Genomic DNA, 16,742 nt, shown 5'->3' on the forward strand with positions numbered 1-16,742 from the left:
TAAAACAATGAGGGGGGATGGCTGGCTTGCTAAACTTTGATTGACCTTAAAACAAATATTTTCTAACTGTGAAACAAAAACAGCACAACTATTTCAACTGCACAAACGATTGAGACTAGTTCGACAGTTTTGCAAGGGCTGTGGGGCCAACCTCTCACAGGTTGTGCGTGTCTGTCTTTGTCAATGGGGGTAATTGATCTATAACTTGCTTTTAGAATCATAAGTCAAGCAGATATTCAAGTATGTAATTTTATTTTAAGAAAAAACAGATATTAGAGCTTAAACGATATGAAATTGCATGAGGTGCACGTATTTATTTCTGACATAAATATAAAGAATGAATACATTTAGTAAGAAAGAATAAAGTACTATATTGATGCAAATCTCCAGACTTTTGTGGGCCATATAAAACTATGTGGCGGGTTTCAACTCGACACCTGTGATTTAAAAATGTAGTAAATGACGACTTATTTTAATAGAAGAGTAAATCATGTTAAAAAAATTAAATGTTTCTATGAAAAGAATGCACCCAGTTTCAAGCTGTAAAAATATGAAACATTATCAGCTCTATCAACAGAATACTAGTTATACAACATAAATTGATCTGCACTCACATAAACCATGTTCTACATTCGCATAAACCATGTTCTACATTAAATGTTTAGGATCATTCTAAAAACAGTTTTTGACTGTAGTAAGTGAGGAAATCCCGGTACGGTATCTGGAATAACAATGAGCACACATTTTAGTGTGCAATGGTCACCGACGTCTTCTACAACTCAGTGGCTCAACAGTCCGAGTGTTAGCGTTGAAGCAGCAGAGCGCCATCAACCTTTCCAGAAGGTTGAAATTCTGTGTTTCCAGTGTTTTCAAGGCGTCTTAAGTTTCCTCATCCTGATTTTGGCAGAGGCTGGGTGGGACATCGTCCTCGTCATCTGTGTCAAAAAATTCGTCCACCCAAAAATCTTTGCAGCCATATTCCTGTGCGTGGACCGACACCTCATTGGCCATCAAGTGTGATGACCCCTCGATAAAATCCGCAAACCTTTAGATAAGAAAAATTAGGTAAGCTTATCAAGACAGGCATGTTGTACTGAATCACAGGTTGCCCTCTTATCAAAAGTATTCTCCCTGCTTTAGGATTAGATTGTGTTGAATGCTTTTACAATAAAATAAATAAAAACAAATAAACTATAACTACATTGTAACTTAATTCAAGAGTGTTTTGATATAAGAGCTGTCTCTCAGCTAATTGTTATGTTTTAAGCTGCAAGAAAAAAATGTGTTAGAAGCACTCATGCTTCAAGTTGACATCTAGTCTTAACCTTGGCTTACAGCTAGAGATTTAGTCAACCGTGGGAAAGTGAATGTCATGGACAGTGCAAAGACGTAGATGACATTCATTAAATTAAAAAAACTCATCAAAAACACAACAGGCCGTGTACGTGTAGCTCACTAACTTGGTGAAGCAGTTGCTAGGCTGCACCATATTGAAGCAGAACGATTCAATGATGCCAGCCAAGGACATTAAAACATTATTTAACCAACAGACATTTATCCATGAAAATATGGAAAAGCAGTTGGAAAAAGATACCATAGAAGTCCACTATCCAAGGTAAATTCTGTACGTTTTTAAAATATTTCATAAAACTACTGTAGTTGTTTAAAGTACATTTTATCGTATTGTTTTTCATAAGACATTTTTTTAGAAGTTTTCTTTTTTAAAAGGCATGTTTCATGTTAAAATTGTGCTGTTGGGAGAGGGGTCAAAGCCAATTGAATTGCTCAAAAAGGTTTGTTATGTCTTCTTAATCATATTCTTTTCAAATGTTCTTGTAGTCCGACCATATTTTCCATATATTAGATGGAATTTTAACCGTGGAAATCTAATTCCACCTAATATACCGAAAATATTGTCTGACTCCAAAAATATTTGAAAAGTATACCAATTGTATTGAATAAAAATAATTTCAAGGGGGAATATTTATTTGAGACGGAAGTGTTTTGAGTTAGGAGCGCTGTCACAAAACCAATTAAGCTTTATTTAATCAATTTAATTAGAGTAAAAAGATGACAATGGTCACCTCTTGGGGGAATGAAGCCTGCTCACGGCCTTCCACGGGCTGAACTCTGGGCTGTTACAGAATTTCCGCAACTCTTCCAAAGAACGCACAGTCTCCTCCTCCCCTTGCTTGCGATACTCTTCCTCAGTCAACAGGCGACGCTTCAACGGCTTCAAGTGAACATAGTGTCGAATTTTCCTGAGCAATAATTGCAAATTAGCTTTAAAAAAAGAAAAATGCAATGACAGATATGAGTAAGAATATTTTTTATGTTATGACTTTGACTGGATAAAGATTTTGAAAGCATCAACAAAGCCCTCTTGCGCCATCATGTGTCAGTCCTCACCTCACTGCCATCATGATGGGGTACTCCAGGTTCTTAGCAAATACGGCTGCGACAATAATCGCGAACGCCACCTCCTGAATTTGAATCCCCAGATAAACCAAGACTAAGCCGAACAACTGCAGCGTCCACGACAGAATGTTGATGCTCTTTTCATCCACTAGAGGGCCGTAGCGGTAACACACAGTGAAACTGATGAAGCCTACCACTCCCACGTAACCTGGGGGGAGAGTACATTGGCTTACATAATGTTACAAAAATCTAACCCAAAGCAAAAAGACAGATAACATGATGAAATTGTCATTGTTTACATTCTTATGCACTAGTTTTGTCTGTACCTAAAGCCGCATGCCAATGTTCTTGAAGAATCAGGCGGAGGTTTCTACAGACAAGCTGGATGGTGTAGACGGAGAATGACCAGCCGCCAACAATGAATAAGTAAAACGGGCTTTTCTGTCAAAACACAAATATGTAATGTTTTAAACTGACATGCATGGGTTTTTTCCTGGTTGACTTTTTATTTTTTTCAAAAGCTTTGATTACCCTCGGCAAAAGGCGAGCCAGTAAAAAAAAGAGAATGATGAGAGAAGCAAACATTCCTGTACCCATGCCAGCAGAATAGAAGAAGACTTGGCTCCTGTTGCAATAAAAAATGACAAAAAAGGTATTTAATAATTCACCAATGAAGATTTTTAAAGTGTCAAAAACGATAATTTACCTGCTGAGGGAGTCAGCAAAGGCAAATAACATTATTCCAGCGAAAAAGATAAGAAATAAATATATGTCAAACTCTGAAAGAAAAACATTGTTTTTTAGCCAAACAAGAATGATAACAGATAATTAGGTAGACTCCACTTACTGCGTAGCGACTTGACATTGTACACAGTCTTGTCGGTAGGTTCAATCTTGAAACATGTCTTTTTGCTGAACAGGTGGATGTTTATTGTGGTTTCATTGTGGCCTTCACGCAATAAACTCTGGAACCAGTTCCAGATGGTGAAGCGCTCTAGCTCTCGCAGCTCCTCCTCGTTCCCTACGGTTTCCACCTTGAACACTTTTAAGCTCCAAACTCGGACCTGTCAGAAAAGTATTGTTAATGTGGAGCCAAACAATTTGGCTGAAATATGGATAACATTTCATTGCCAATGCCATAGTGTAAGAAATATACCCCAAATGAGGCGAAACCTATCAATACAGTGTTACCACAACTCAAGAGTGTCCCAATTTAAGTGTTTTGAGATAAGAGCTGTCTCTTGGGTAGTTGTTATGCTTTAAGTTGCAAGTAAAAATTTAAGCATCCCTTCCATTAATTGGCATAGTAAATGCCACAGTAAACTCTGTAACATCCGCCCAAACACTCTAGCATTAGCTTATAGTTAATGTAAGTGTTGTTGAAACTTACACTTAATATTTTTGTTTTAAGGGTTAATATTTTTTATGAAAATTATTATGGTTGTTAATTCATGTTACATTTTTTGTAAATAAGACACATTTTGTTTACTATAAAAAGGGCAATTTATTTCCTTTGTTACACCGCTATTCTCGCAAGGTTTTGGTTTAGTATTAGGGGTTACGAGACCTGCATTCGCCCAGACACGCAAAAGACGGAGCAGCAGCAGCAAGAACATTTACCTAGCTGAACAAAGTATTTGTCATATTGTGTCGAATTGTTCTGTATATTTGTAAAGTACATTGGTTTAATTATTGTACGCTCATTTAGTATGCACGAAACTGAAATATTTGCTGCCCAAAAACCTCCGAAGTGGCAGGCGGCCACGAGGTAGCTATTTTGCTTAGCACTTTATTTGCCTGTGACTGAACTATGTCTAAAGCATTGTATTTCATGTATTGTCCTGTAGTTTTCATACTCCAATTCAAGCTATAAACACAACCCAAGTCTTTAGTGCTACAAGCCATGCGTTTGCTCTACACATTCAACAAACTCCTATCATACAAGTAGAGGCCACAAGTCAAATACTAAAAGCATCAAGTCCACCATTCATCCCTCAAGCCACACCAGTTCAAACGGTTGTAACGCAACTACAGGCAGATTCTGATCTAGTTGGCATACTAGCAGAAGCAATAAGTTAGGGCTGGGCGATATTGCCTTTTTTAATATCGCAATATTTTTATGTCATATCGCAATATACGATGTATATTACGATATTTTGCCTTGGCCTTGAATGAACACTTGATGCATATAATCACAGCAGTATGGTGATTCTGTGTGTATACATTAAAACATTCTTCTTCATACTGCATTAATATATGCTACTTTTAAACTTTCATGCAGAGAGGGAAATCACAACTAAGTCAATTGACCAAAAGTGTATTTATTAAAGTTATTAAGCAATGGCACAAACATTCAAGTCATTTCCAAAACATAAATTGCAAGATTGTCAGAGACATTTTAGGTGTCAAATAAAAATGAGCTGCATAACAGGAAATCAAATGGTATTCGTCCTATGTGGTATGTTACTACGGACGTTATGAAATTCTCTTCATTCTCTAGCGAGTGACTTTACAAATGATGCTACATATTAGCAGTAATGCTACTTTTTATAGGAACGCTTTTCCCCCCCACACTTGACAAATTATGGTTGTCTGTTCGACATATTCCCACTTGAAGCCGAACCCCCGCCAGACGACGGAAACACTACTGTTTTTATTGGGAATTAAGTCTTCCTTCATTTGTTATCAGATCCGCACCATATTTCTCTCGTACGGCTACGTTAGCAGCTAACCTTAGCCACGCCGCTACCTGTATGCTGGGCGAGAGCGTGTATGTGATGTACGACGTGACAGTTTGTGACGTATGTAAGAATGTGCGCCTGCTTGTCTGTGAGGAGATACAGGAAAGAGCGAGGAGAGCCTGAAGTGTACGCCCACAGCTAAAAGTCCTGCATGAGAACGTATACTCGAATATTACGATATAGTCACTTTCTATATCACACAGAGACAAACCCGCGATATATCATATGTATCGATATATCGCCCAGCCCTTCAATAAGTGCAAATCGACTTCCAACTCCAGAACCTGCATTGTTCACTGGAGACCCACTGAAGATCAAAGACTGGCAGTTGTCATTTGAAACCTAATTGAAAGAAAGAACATTCCCAAGAATGAGAAACTTTACTATCTCAGGAAGTATCTCGGTGGATCTGCAAAAGTAGCAGTAGAAGGATTCCTCCTAGTAGGCACAGATGAAGCGTACGACTCAGCTTGGAAAGGGCTGGAAAAGCGTTTTGGAGATCTGTTCACCATAGGAAAATGCTTCAGAGACAAGCTTTGTGGTTGGCCGAAAGTAAGCTACAAAGATGGAAGTGAGATAAGGGAATTTCCTAACTTTCTTGGAAGTTGTGAAGCTGCGATACCACACATAAAGGCCTTAGAAGTTCTCAATGGTTGTATGGAAATTCAGAGACTCTTGTTGAAACTTCCAGATTGATTTACTACAAGATGGAACCGCACAGCCATGAAAATAAGACAAACAAATAATGGAGAGTATCCATCCTTCCGCACGTTTGTGGAGTTTGTGACTATGGAAGCTGACTTACCATGCGATCCCATTGCCTCAATGCAAGCACTCAAATGTTTGGACACAAGTAAACCCAAACATTCACGCAGTCAAGTCATTCCAGCAAAAACCCTTACTACAAACTCAAGTCACTCAACAAGCTCAGGTCACACAAATACTGTAACCTGTCTCTTCTGCAAAAGGAATGGCCACACTCTTGTAAATGTTTCAACTTCACGGAAAAAATGGTTCAATATCGTGTCAAGTTTGCACAGACAGAAAAGCTGTGTTTTGGATGTTTAAAGACTGGACATCATTCAAAGAAGTGCGATAAAAGGAGCATGTGAGAAATGTCAAAGGAGACATCCTACATGTCTGCATGACGACAAGTTCATGGAACGTAAAAAGGCAACACCTGCAAAGAGTGAGGATAACTCTCAAGACAAAGTAGACACTTAGTCACAAAGGATGAAGACAAATCTACCACAATCTCTAACAGGGTAATTCAAGACACCTCAAACATGTTGACATCCTCAATACTACCTGTCTGGGTCTCATCCACAAACCACCCAGAGAAAGAAGTTCAGGTCTATGCGCTTCTCGATTCACAGAGTGATACATCTTTCATCTTAAACAAATTAGCTCAAGATCTCAACACAGATAAAAGCAAAGCCAGTCTGCGGCTATCTACTATGTCTGCCAAGTCAACAGTTATACCATGTGAGAAGCTGGTAAACCTTTGAGTCAGAGGATATAAGTGGGGAAAGAAAATCATATTACCACCAGTCTTTACTAGAGAGTTTATCCCAGTTAACAGGTCACATATACCGACGTCTGAAACCGCTTTGAAGTGGCCTCATCTGGAAAAGCTAGCAGATAAGTTACCACTAATGCTCGAATGTGAAGTTGGTCTGCTTATCTGCTGTAACTGTCAACATGCCCTTCTACCAAGAGAAGTTCTTGCAGCCAACGAAAACCAACCCTACGCACAGCTAACCAATCTCGGCTGGAGCATAGTTGGTTGCTCGTCTCAGGTCCACAATCACAATGATGCCACCGGCACAAGTCACAGAATCATTGTGCGTGAAGTAACTCCTGCATCACAACCAGCAGTTGAACTCAAACAAGAAGTGCATTTTGTATGCAGAACTCAAGTAAAGGAAGTCATTCCAATTTATGTGATAAATAAAGGCTTTGGAATCTGACTTCTCTGAGCATGCAACAGACGACAATCCAATTTCTCAAGAAGACATTTTGTTCATGACAAAGGTGATAAAAGAAATACGACAAAAAGAAAACGGTCACTACGAACTTCCAGAGCAGTGGTTCCAAATGGGGGTACGCGTCCCCCTAGGGGTACTTGAAAGTATGCCAAGGGGTACGTGAGATTTTTAAAAAATATTCTAAAAATAACAACAATTAAAAAATCCTTTATAAATATATCTATTGAATAATATGTCAACAAAATATGAATGTAAGTTCATAAACTGTGAAAAGAAATACAACAATGCAATATTCAGTGTTGACAGCTACATTTTTTGTGGACATGTTCCATAAAGATTGCTGTTAAAGACTTCTTTTTTTGTAAAAAATGTTTAAAAATAAGTTTGTGAATCCAGATGGATCTCTATTACAATCCCCAAAGAGGGCACATTAAGTTGATGATTACTTCTATGTGTAGAAATATTTATTTATAATCGAATCACTTGTTTATTTTTCAACAAGTTTTTTGTTATTTTTATATCTTTTTTTCCAAATAGTTCAAGAAAGATCACTACAAATGAGCAATATTTTGCACTGTTATACAATTTAATGAATCGGAAACTGATGACATAGTGCTGTATTTTACTTCATCTCTTTTTTTTTTAACCAAAAATGCTTAGCTCTGATTAGGGGGTACTTGAATCAAAAACATGTTCACAGGGGGTACATCACTGAAAAAAGGTTGAGAACCACTGGTCTAGAGCAATAAATGCCATCGCCAGACTCAAGAGATTCATCAAAGAATATAAAGGTATTGAACAAAGAACGAACAAAGTCACAGATCTTGAAGAGAGAAATGATGCAAGTGTTGATCATCAAGCTAGTGCAAAGAAAAGCTTTCCCTGAGGAAATAAAGAAAATCAGATCTCAAAAGGAAAATTCTCTACACAAGCACAACAGACTAATACAGTTTAACGCTTTCCTGGACAAGTCAGATGTTCTCAGGGCGGGAGGAAGATTATACCAATCAGCCCTACACTACCATGAACGTGTACATCACCAAGGAAGAGGCATGACTACAAATGAATTGCATGCAAATGGAATATGGATCTTAGGATGTGGAAATGTTTCATCGCACATCTACCACTGCGTTAAGTGCAGAAAATTTAGAAAAGCTGCAAATGTCCAACAGATGGCAGATTTGCCATAAGTGAGACCAGAAACAGCGCCACCTTTTACCTACTGCGGCATTGACTGTTTCGGCCGATGCATAGTAAAGGATGGAAGAAAAAAAGTCTAAAGATATGGATTATTGTTCACATGCTTATGTTCGTGAGCTGTGCACATTGAAACACTCAATGACTTATCGACAGATGCTTTCATGAATCCCCTCGAACTCTGATCACCATAAGAGGTCCTGTCCGACAATTAAGGTGCGACCAAAAGACAATTTTTATGGGTGCTAGGAGAGACTTTTCGGAGTTAATGAAAGACATGGATCAAGAACCACAAAGAGAGTCATTGGTTGCGAATTTGTAATGAACGTTTCATCAGCAAGCCACATCGGAGGTATCTGGGAACGCCAAAGTCGCCATGGTATACAGAAGAAACTAGCGCTCATAAATTATCACGTAGAAAGCTGGAACGCAAATGGCGCCCGACTAAACTTGAGGTTTACCATCAAGCATGGAGTGATAGTTTAACAACGTATAACCTCCTGCTTACCTTAGCTACAGCTAAATATTACTCAAATCTCATCCGCCTTAATAAAAACAATCCTAAATTTTTGTTTAGTACAGTAGCATCGCTAACCCAACAAGGGACTCCTTCCAGTAGCTCCACCCACTCGGCAGATGACTTTATGAATTTCTTCAATAAGAAAATTTAAATCATTAGAAAGGAGATTAAAGACAATGCGTCCCAGCTACAACTGGGTTCTATTAACACAGATACGACTGTATATACGGCGGATACTGCCCTCCAAAATAGTTTCTCCCGTTTTAAAAAAATAACATTAGAATAATTGTTACAATGTGTAAATGGAATAAAACAAACAACATGCTTGCTTGACCCACTTCCTGGGAAACTTATCAAGGAGCTCTTTGTATTATTAGGTCCGTCAGTGCTAAATATTATAAAGTTATCACTTTCCTCTGGCACTGTTCCCCTAGCATTCACAAAAGCTGTTATTCATCCTCTCCTTAAAAGACCTAACCTCGATCCTGACCGCGTGGTAAACTACCGACCGGTGTCTCACCTTCCCTTTATTCCGAAAATCCTCGAAAAAATTGTTGCAGAGCAGCTAAATGAACACTTAGTGTCTAACAATCTATGTGAAACCTTTCAATCCGGTTTCAGGGCAAATCACTCTACGGAGACAGCCCTCGTAAAAATGACTAATGATCTATTGCTAACGATGGATTCTGATGCGTCATCTATGTTGCTGCTCCTCGATATTAGCGCTGCTTTCGATACAGTCGATTATAATATTTTATTAGAGCGTATCAAAACACGAATTGGTATGTCAGACTTAGCCCTGTCTTGGTTTAACTCTTATCTTACTGACAGGATGCAGTGCGTCTCCCATAACAACGTGACCTCGGACTATGTTAAGGTAACGTGTGGATTTCCCCAGGGTTCGGTCCTTGGTCCTGCACTCTTCAGCATCTACATGCTGCCGCTAGGTGACATCATACGCAAATACGGTGTTAGCTTTCACTGTTATGCTGATGACACCCAACTCTACATGCCCCTAAAGCTGACCAACATGCCGGATTGTAGTCAGCTGGAGGCGTGTCTAAATGAAATTAAACAATGGATGTCCGCTAACTTTTTGCAACTCATTCGCCAAAAAAACGGAAATGCTGATTATCGGTCCTGCTAGACACCGACCTCTATTTAATAATACAACATTTGACGACCAAACAATTAAAAAAAGCGACTCGGTAAAGAATCTGGGTATTATCTTCCACCCAACACTCTCGTTTGAGTCGCACATTAAAAGCGTTACTAAAACGGCCTTCTTTCATCTCCGTAATATCGCTAAAAGTCGCTCCATTTTGTCCACTAAAGACGCTGAGATCATTATCCGTACGTGTGTTACGTCTCGTATCGAGAGTTAATGAAAGACATGGATCAAGAACCACAAAGAGTCATTGGTTGCGAATTTGTGATGAACGTTCCATCAGCAAGCCACATGGGAGATATCTGGGAACGCCAAATTCAAATAGTGCGAAGCATACTTACAGCAATGCTTGACATGTACTCAAACAGACTCGATACAACTAGTCTAAGAACACTACTTTACGAGACAATGGCAATCATCAACAGTAGACCGTTAAGTGTTGAATATCTAAATGACCCCACAGGTCCAGAACCACTAACTCCCAATCACATATTAACGATAAAATCTTCAGTTATTCTTCCCCCAGCAGGACAATTTTGCAAGGATCATTTGTACTTGAACAAAAGATGGAAAAGGGTGCAATTACTAGCAAATGAATTTTTGCAAAGATGGAGGCGAGAAATATTTGTTGAATCTCCAAAAGTGACAGAAATGGCAGAAAGTTTCAAGAAACCTGCAAGTAAATGATATTGTGATAATACAGGATGACAACGCTCCAAGATGTAAATTGGAACTAGCTCAAGTGATAGCGACTTTGGAAAGCCCAGACGGCAAATTTTACAGTTAATTGAAGGCCAGTGAAACCACTTTTGACAAAGGGAAACCACTGACGAGACTGATATACCTAGAAAGACCTATTCACAAAGTCGTGAGACTCCTGACTCTACTTGAGACTGACTTACACAGTAAAACAGACTCTAACCAGGGCACTTCTTAGAAAATCACATTGAGAGACAATGAGTGATTTTGGTGAGAGTGTAAGTGTTGTTGAAACTTACACTTAATATTTTTAAAGGTTAATATTTTTGTTGAAAATTATTACGGTTGTGAATTCATGTCACATTTTTTGTAAATAAGACACATTTTGTTTACTATAAAAAGGGCAATTTATTTCCTTTGTTACACCGTTATTCTCACGAGGTTTTGGTTTAGTATTAGGGGTTGCGAGACCTGCATTCGCCCAGACATGCAAAAGACTTTGAGCGAGCCATCAGTGGCAGCAACAACAACAACATTTAGCTAGCTGAACAAGGTATTTGTCATATTGTGTCGAATTGTTCTGTGTATTTGTAAAGTACATTGGTTTAATTATTGTACGCTCATTTAGTATGCACAAGACTGAAATATTTGCTGCCCAAGAACCTCCGAAGTGGCAGGCGACCACGAGGTAGCTATTTTGTTTAGCACTTTATTTGCCTGTGAATGAACTATGTCTAAAGCATTGTATTTCATGTCTTGTACTGTAGTTTTCACGGCATAAACCCAAGAAAAGAGCCCGCCTTTAAGAAGCCGTGCCTGTGTTGTCATTTCGGAGCCACAGTTATTAACATGATTTAGTTTTTCCAAGTATGAGAAGGAAGCAGGTAAGTGTGAAGGACAGCTATGAGAAGAAACAGTGAATGATATTTATTGAATTAAAGAAAGGAATTATCAAAAAATGACAGAGCAAGTAGTCGACTTGCTGAAGAAATTTGAGCAAAGCACTGCTGGTCTGCGACACACTGAAGCAGAATGAGTCAAAAACGCAAGCCAACGATGTTAATATATCAAAACGGCAGAATTGTTTTATCATGGACAATTTGAGGTCTCCAATTAACATAACGTTCATGTTTTGGGGATGCCTGAGAAAGTCTTGAGAAAACCTACGGTAGGTAACCAATGTAACAACATGCCAATTCCACACAGACTTGCTCCAACAAAGATTCAAACTCTTAATCTTCTGTCTGTGAGGTTGACACACTGAGCACTAGCCTATCAATATTTACTTACAGTTAATTAAATACAAATTGCATGTGCATAAATAGAACAACAAATTGTCAAGAAACAAACCTGAATTCTTGTCCAGGTTTGCCTCCAGTTTGGTATCATGGAGTTGTTGTAACAGAACAGATTGGACCCTGAAATTGCATATGACTCTCCATCCCTGAGATCGATGAATGGAGGCGTGTTACCTAGAACACAAAAGTACACTCATTCATTTGTCAGACAAGGCGAACATGAACAACTTATGTTTCTTTTTGGCTCTGCGCCCCTCTCCTTCGTGGAGGGGGGACAGATTCGGTGACCACAAATGATTCGCTAGCTGTCCAAAGTTGGGGGTTGGGGACATTTCTGCGCTGCTGACCTGTCTCCACTCAAGATGATCTCCTGCTGGTCCCACTATGGACTGGACTCTCACACTATTATGTTAGATCCAATATTGACTGGACTCTCACAATATTATGTTAGATCCCCACATTTGCGGTTCCCCTCCAAGGTTTCTCATTGTCATCCCATTTGGTTGAGTTTTTTCTTGCCCTGATGTGGGATCTGAGCCGAGGATGTCGTTGTGGCTTGTGCAGCCCTTTGAGAAACTTGTGATTCAGGGCTATATAAGTAAACATCGATTGATTGATTGATTGATTTTAATCATATGTATGTTGGTGTGATGTGTCCCGATGAGTGAGCTCAATTAAGACCATGTTCAACAGAATAACACTTCATGTTTATAATTTGCAGAAGATTCTTAAAAACACCTGAGTACTATATTATTATTACAATATAGATGATCATTGACTAGAAATCAGCAGAGTACTACTGTAGAGGAACTTTGAACAGTGTAAACATATCCCTTCATTCACCATGAATTGATTAACGTGGACCCTGACTTAAAAAAGTGGAAAGCATTATTCGGGTGTTACCATTTAGTGGTCAATTGTACGGAATAGGTACTGTACTGTGCAATCTACTAATACAAGTTTCAATCAATCAATGTTACATCGAAAAGCAAATGACTGTAATAGTGTCAGGTATAATTAAAAAAATCTATCCATTTTACAGGTCTACAGTTTCCAGTGTACAGTTGCATACTCAAGCTAACATGTTAGCAGGTACTGTATGTTGTAATGTGATACAGGACATTGTATATATTTGAAAACTAACAATTACATCTCTAAATACGGCGTTTAACCTCCTTTACCTGTAGCTTGTGATGATGTTTGAGGTAAAGAGAAAAGCAGCACCGTTAAAATGAAAGATCGGACTCTTGTGGACATGCTGTTGTTTCGTTCTTTCGTGTGTCCCGCCATGATGTTGACGCCAGATAGTTCCGGTTGGTCCCGCCCTTTCCTCTTCCCGTCACTCGTCATGAAACCCACAGCCAATCATAACATTGGACTTGATCGTATTTTGGTTGTACATTCATGACAAGAAAAACGGAAGCAAATAAGAAAATTCCACGGTTGAAGTCTAAATTGTTCATAAAGCACGACGCACAGGACAGTAAACTAAAAAATGTAAACATGACGTAATACAATAAATGATGAGAAGTGACGAGAGGAAACAGTATTAAGTAAAACGTAAAAATGTAAATAATCCTACAGCTTCACGGTGGGAGAGGGGTTAGTGCGTCTGCCTCACAATACGAAGTTCCTGCAGTCCTGGGTTCAAATCCAGGCTCGGGATCTTTCTGTGTGGAGTTTGCATGTTCTCCCCGTGAAAGCGTGGCTTCCCTCCGTGTACTCCGGCTTCCTCCCACTTCCAAAGACATGCACCTGGGGATAGGTTGATTGGCAACACTAAAAATTGGCCGTAGTGTGTGAATGTGAGTGTGAATGTTGTCTGTCCATCTGTGTTGGCCCTGCGATGAGGTGGCGACTTGTCCAGGGTGTACCCTGCCTTCCGCCCGATTGTAGCTGAGATAGAAAATGGATGGATGGATGATTAAATAATCAGGAGGTTTACATATGCCAAAGGTTAAACGCACGACTTTCTAAAATAAATCCAAGAATGATTACTACTGAATACTACTTCTCTTTGCTAAATAATGTATAGTGTTGGGATATCATTAAGACAATGAAGGATGAAGTGATTGAGAAATGTTTAAGACAGGGCGTCAAACTCCTTTTAGCTCAGGGGCCGCAAGGAAGAAAATTCACAAGTGGGCCGGAATGGTAAAGTCATGGCATGATAACTTCAAAATAAAGACAACTCCAGGTTGTTTACTTTGTTTTACATTGGCCAAAAATAGAACCAGCACATTGTGAAAACATAAAAATCACAATAATTCTCTGGAAAAAACACTTAAAGTTTGTTGAAGATTCTGAGGAAACTAGTGCAGTTTCAAAAACACAATGAGTTTAGACGTTGTCTCAGATTATCTGCAAAACCAGGATTAAACTTTAAATCGCAGTCTTTCTGGGATTGAACAAAAACACAACATGTAAACTCTTCGAGGTATCAAACACCTCCTTTCTCACGTCCACGTATTAATCCAGAGTAAACTCAACAAACCGTGAGAATCAGAGGTAAAACTATTCAAAAGGGTTAAGTTTTCTCACTATATTTTCATACCTTAGTTGGCACCTGTCATGGCGGTAATCCTAGAACCCGTTGGTAGAACACCTTATTTCACCGGTTTGTTCCATGTGCCGCCTTTAATGGCTCTGATATTCCGAAGGGTTTCGGGTGTATAGAAAATAGTTTTATCCATCTATTATTATTATTAATGTTATCATTATGGAAAAAGGAGAACAACGAGGCATCTTGCAATGGTAAAAGTTGATTTTCAAGACCAAAAATTATTTTCAAGGTAAAAGTTGATTATTCGAGTACACAAGATACTAGCGTCTATTCTTAAAACCCACACAAAGACATTTTTGGGGAGTAAGGGTGCCAAATAACGATGTGTTAAAAGCGGAAGACACAAACCTCTTGCTGGTCCTAACAGAATTGCTATTGTGACATCCAGTGGACACATTCAGAACAGCAGTTTCTTTCATTAAAAAAAAAAAAAAATGCAAGTCATTTTAATACTTGGCAAACTCATCAGGCGGGCTGTATAAAACCTGTTGGCGGGCCTGATCCGGCCCACGGGTTGATGTTTGACACCCCTGGTTTAAAATATCTATATGCTTAGAATAGGCCGCGCAACTAATCATATTTTCTGAGTTTCAGTTGAAACTGGGGGAAAGTTAAGGCCGACCATAAACACTCTTATCTCCTACATCTTCAATGGTCACTTGGCTTCTTTGCTGAGGTCAAGAAGGACAAACACCAGATTTGTGGGGTCGGAGTCCAGGAAGGAGAAGGCAGAGGAAGATTCCACGCCCGAAAGAAGACACCTCGTTGCATATTAATACATTGTGATGTATATTAGTAGAGCGCGAGGGAAAGGACGCGTCCGGACAGCCATGTGTAAGTCGCCGTGTTGATACTAGTGAAAGACAGCGCTCAAACAAATTGTATTAGAATTGCATCTAATAGGGAATAAATATTTCTGATTTTAAGTTTACGCATTATGCCCTCTTTAAACATCTTATGGCTCCAGATTAAACAAATACATCCACAATAATAAGCAATCAAATTGTATCAATGAATTGATGAATGAATGAATGAATGAATATCTGTTAAGACCCTAAAGTAGTGAGCTGTGAAAAAAAATCCCTTGTTTACCTTTTGACTCGAAAACCTAAATGACTCTACCAAGTCTATAGCATCCTCTTGTGGATAATGACTTGACTTGACTTCACTTGACTTTATTAATTCATGGTTGCAGTGGAGCCAAGGCGCCAGTGAAAAAACAGCTGAACTTTAAAATAAATATCAAACAAACAACAATAAAAAATGGAAAGAAAAAACAGTATTTTAAACATTTTGAACATCCTCAGGGCAGTAGCAGCATGGAAACTGTTAGCATTCTGGTATATGACTATATTACTTATTCAATTAGATAGTGTCATTATACAGCTTAATTGCAGCGTGCAGGGTAGAGTTTTTAAGTCTCTTTGTCATAATCTCTGTGGACATCTGTATTTACCATCACTTGTAATCCTAAAGCCAAACAGAATGTATTATTTTGTTGATTATATTCGCTGTGTTCTTTAATGATATTATGTGTGAAAATAAACCAGTAGGCCGTGGAAAAATTATAGTAATAACAATGATAACAACAACTGCTCAATAAATGTTTACGAGAGAGCATAAAATCACACATTGAAGTAAGTTTTTCCAAACACCGAACTCATTATTGTTATACTGTGTAGTTTGATTACATATTATTCAACAACTTTCTTTGTGTGTAAGTGACAACGTATGTTGAGCATTTAGTTGACAAATCTGTTGTCCAAATAATATAGATATTTATTATTTGGGCATTATTGCCCTGCGTTGGGGGTGTACCCCGCCTTACGCCCAAGTGCAGCTGGGATAGGCTTCAGCACCCCCGCGACCTCGAGAGGGACAAGCGGTAAAAAATGGATGAATGGATGGATCTCCAACTGTTGAATATTTTAGTACTTTTTGTACAACTTGCTCTTCACTAACGACTCAACAGAGTGTTGACCAATTTAATTTCTGGATGTAACATATATAAATAAAACAGATTGTTTTTGGTCTATTTCTTATGTCAGTGTTACAAATAGTGAACAAAAACTGCCTTGTTATGCAAAATATAAGTGTCCACTGCAAAGGATACTAACTCCCAGGAGGTTAAATGTCAATGCAAGGATCTG

General features: G+C 38.7%; 1 protein-coding gene across 1 annotated transcript; it reads right to left on the bottom strand.

Annotated features, from left to right (window-relative positions):
* Nucleotides 1–235: 235 nt before the first annotated feature.
* Nucleotides 236–13,382, bottom strand: nemp1 (nuclear envelope integral membrane protein 1). The gene is made up of 9 exons (XM_061903618.1): nt 13,211–13,382; nt 12,082–12,203; nt 3,266–3,482; nt 3,125–3,197; nt 2,950–3,043; nt 2,745–2,859; nt 2,410–2,626; nt 2,085–2,261; nt 236–1,045 (listed from the first exon to the last, which is right to left on the bottom strand). Exons 1-9 carry the CDS (start codon nt 13,377–13,379, stop codon nt 880–882), a joined length of 1,350 nt encoding a protein of 449 aa, XP_061759602.1. The 5' UTR covers nt 13,380–13,382; the 3' UTR covers nt 236–879.
* Between the last annotated feature and the right edge of the window lie 3,360 nt (nt 13,383–16,742).

This window comes from Nerophis ophidion, linkage group LG06, assembly GCF_033978795.1.
Source record: "Nerophis ophidion isolate RoL-2023_Sa linkage group LG06, RoL_Noph_v1.0, whole genome shotgun sequence".
NCBI lineage: Eukaryota > Metazoa > Chordata > Actinopteri > Syngnathiformes > Syngnathidae > Nerophis > Nerophis ophidion.

What these genes read in the sequence shown, in the direction of transcription:
- nemp1 (XM_061903618.1), bottom strand. Translation starts at nt 13,379, where the DNA reads ATGACGAGTGACGGGAAGAGGAAAGGGCGGGACCAACCGGAACTATCT. An exon ending in CAATGTCAAGTCGCTACGCA is followed by an intron (nt 3,198 to 3,265) that starts GTAAGTGGAGTC and finishes TTTTTCTTTCAG; the next exon opens with AGTTTGACATATATTTATTT. An exon ending in CCCATCATGATGGCAGTGAG is followed by an intron (nt 2,262 to 2,409) that starts GTGAGGACTGAC and finishes ATTATTGCTCAG; the next exon opens with GAAAATTCGACACTATGTTC.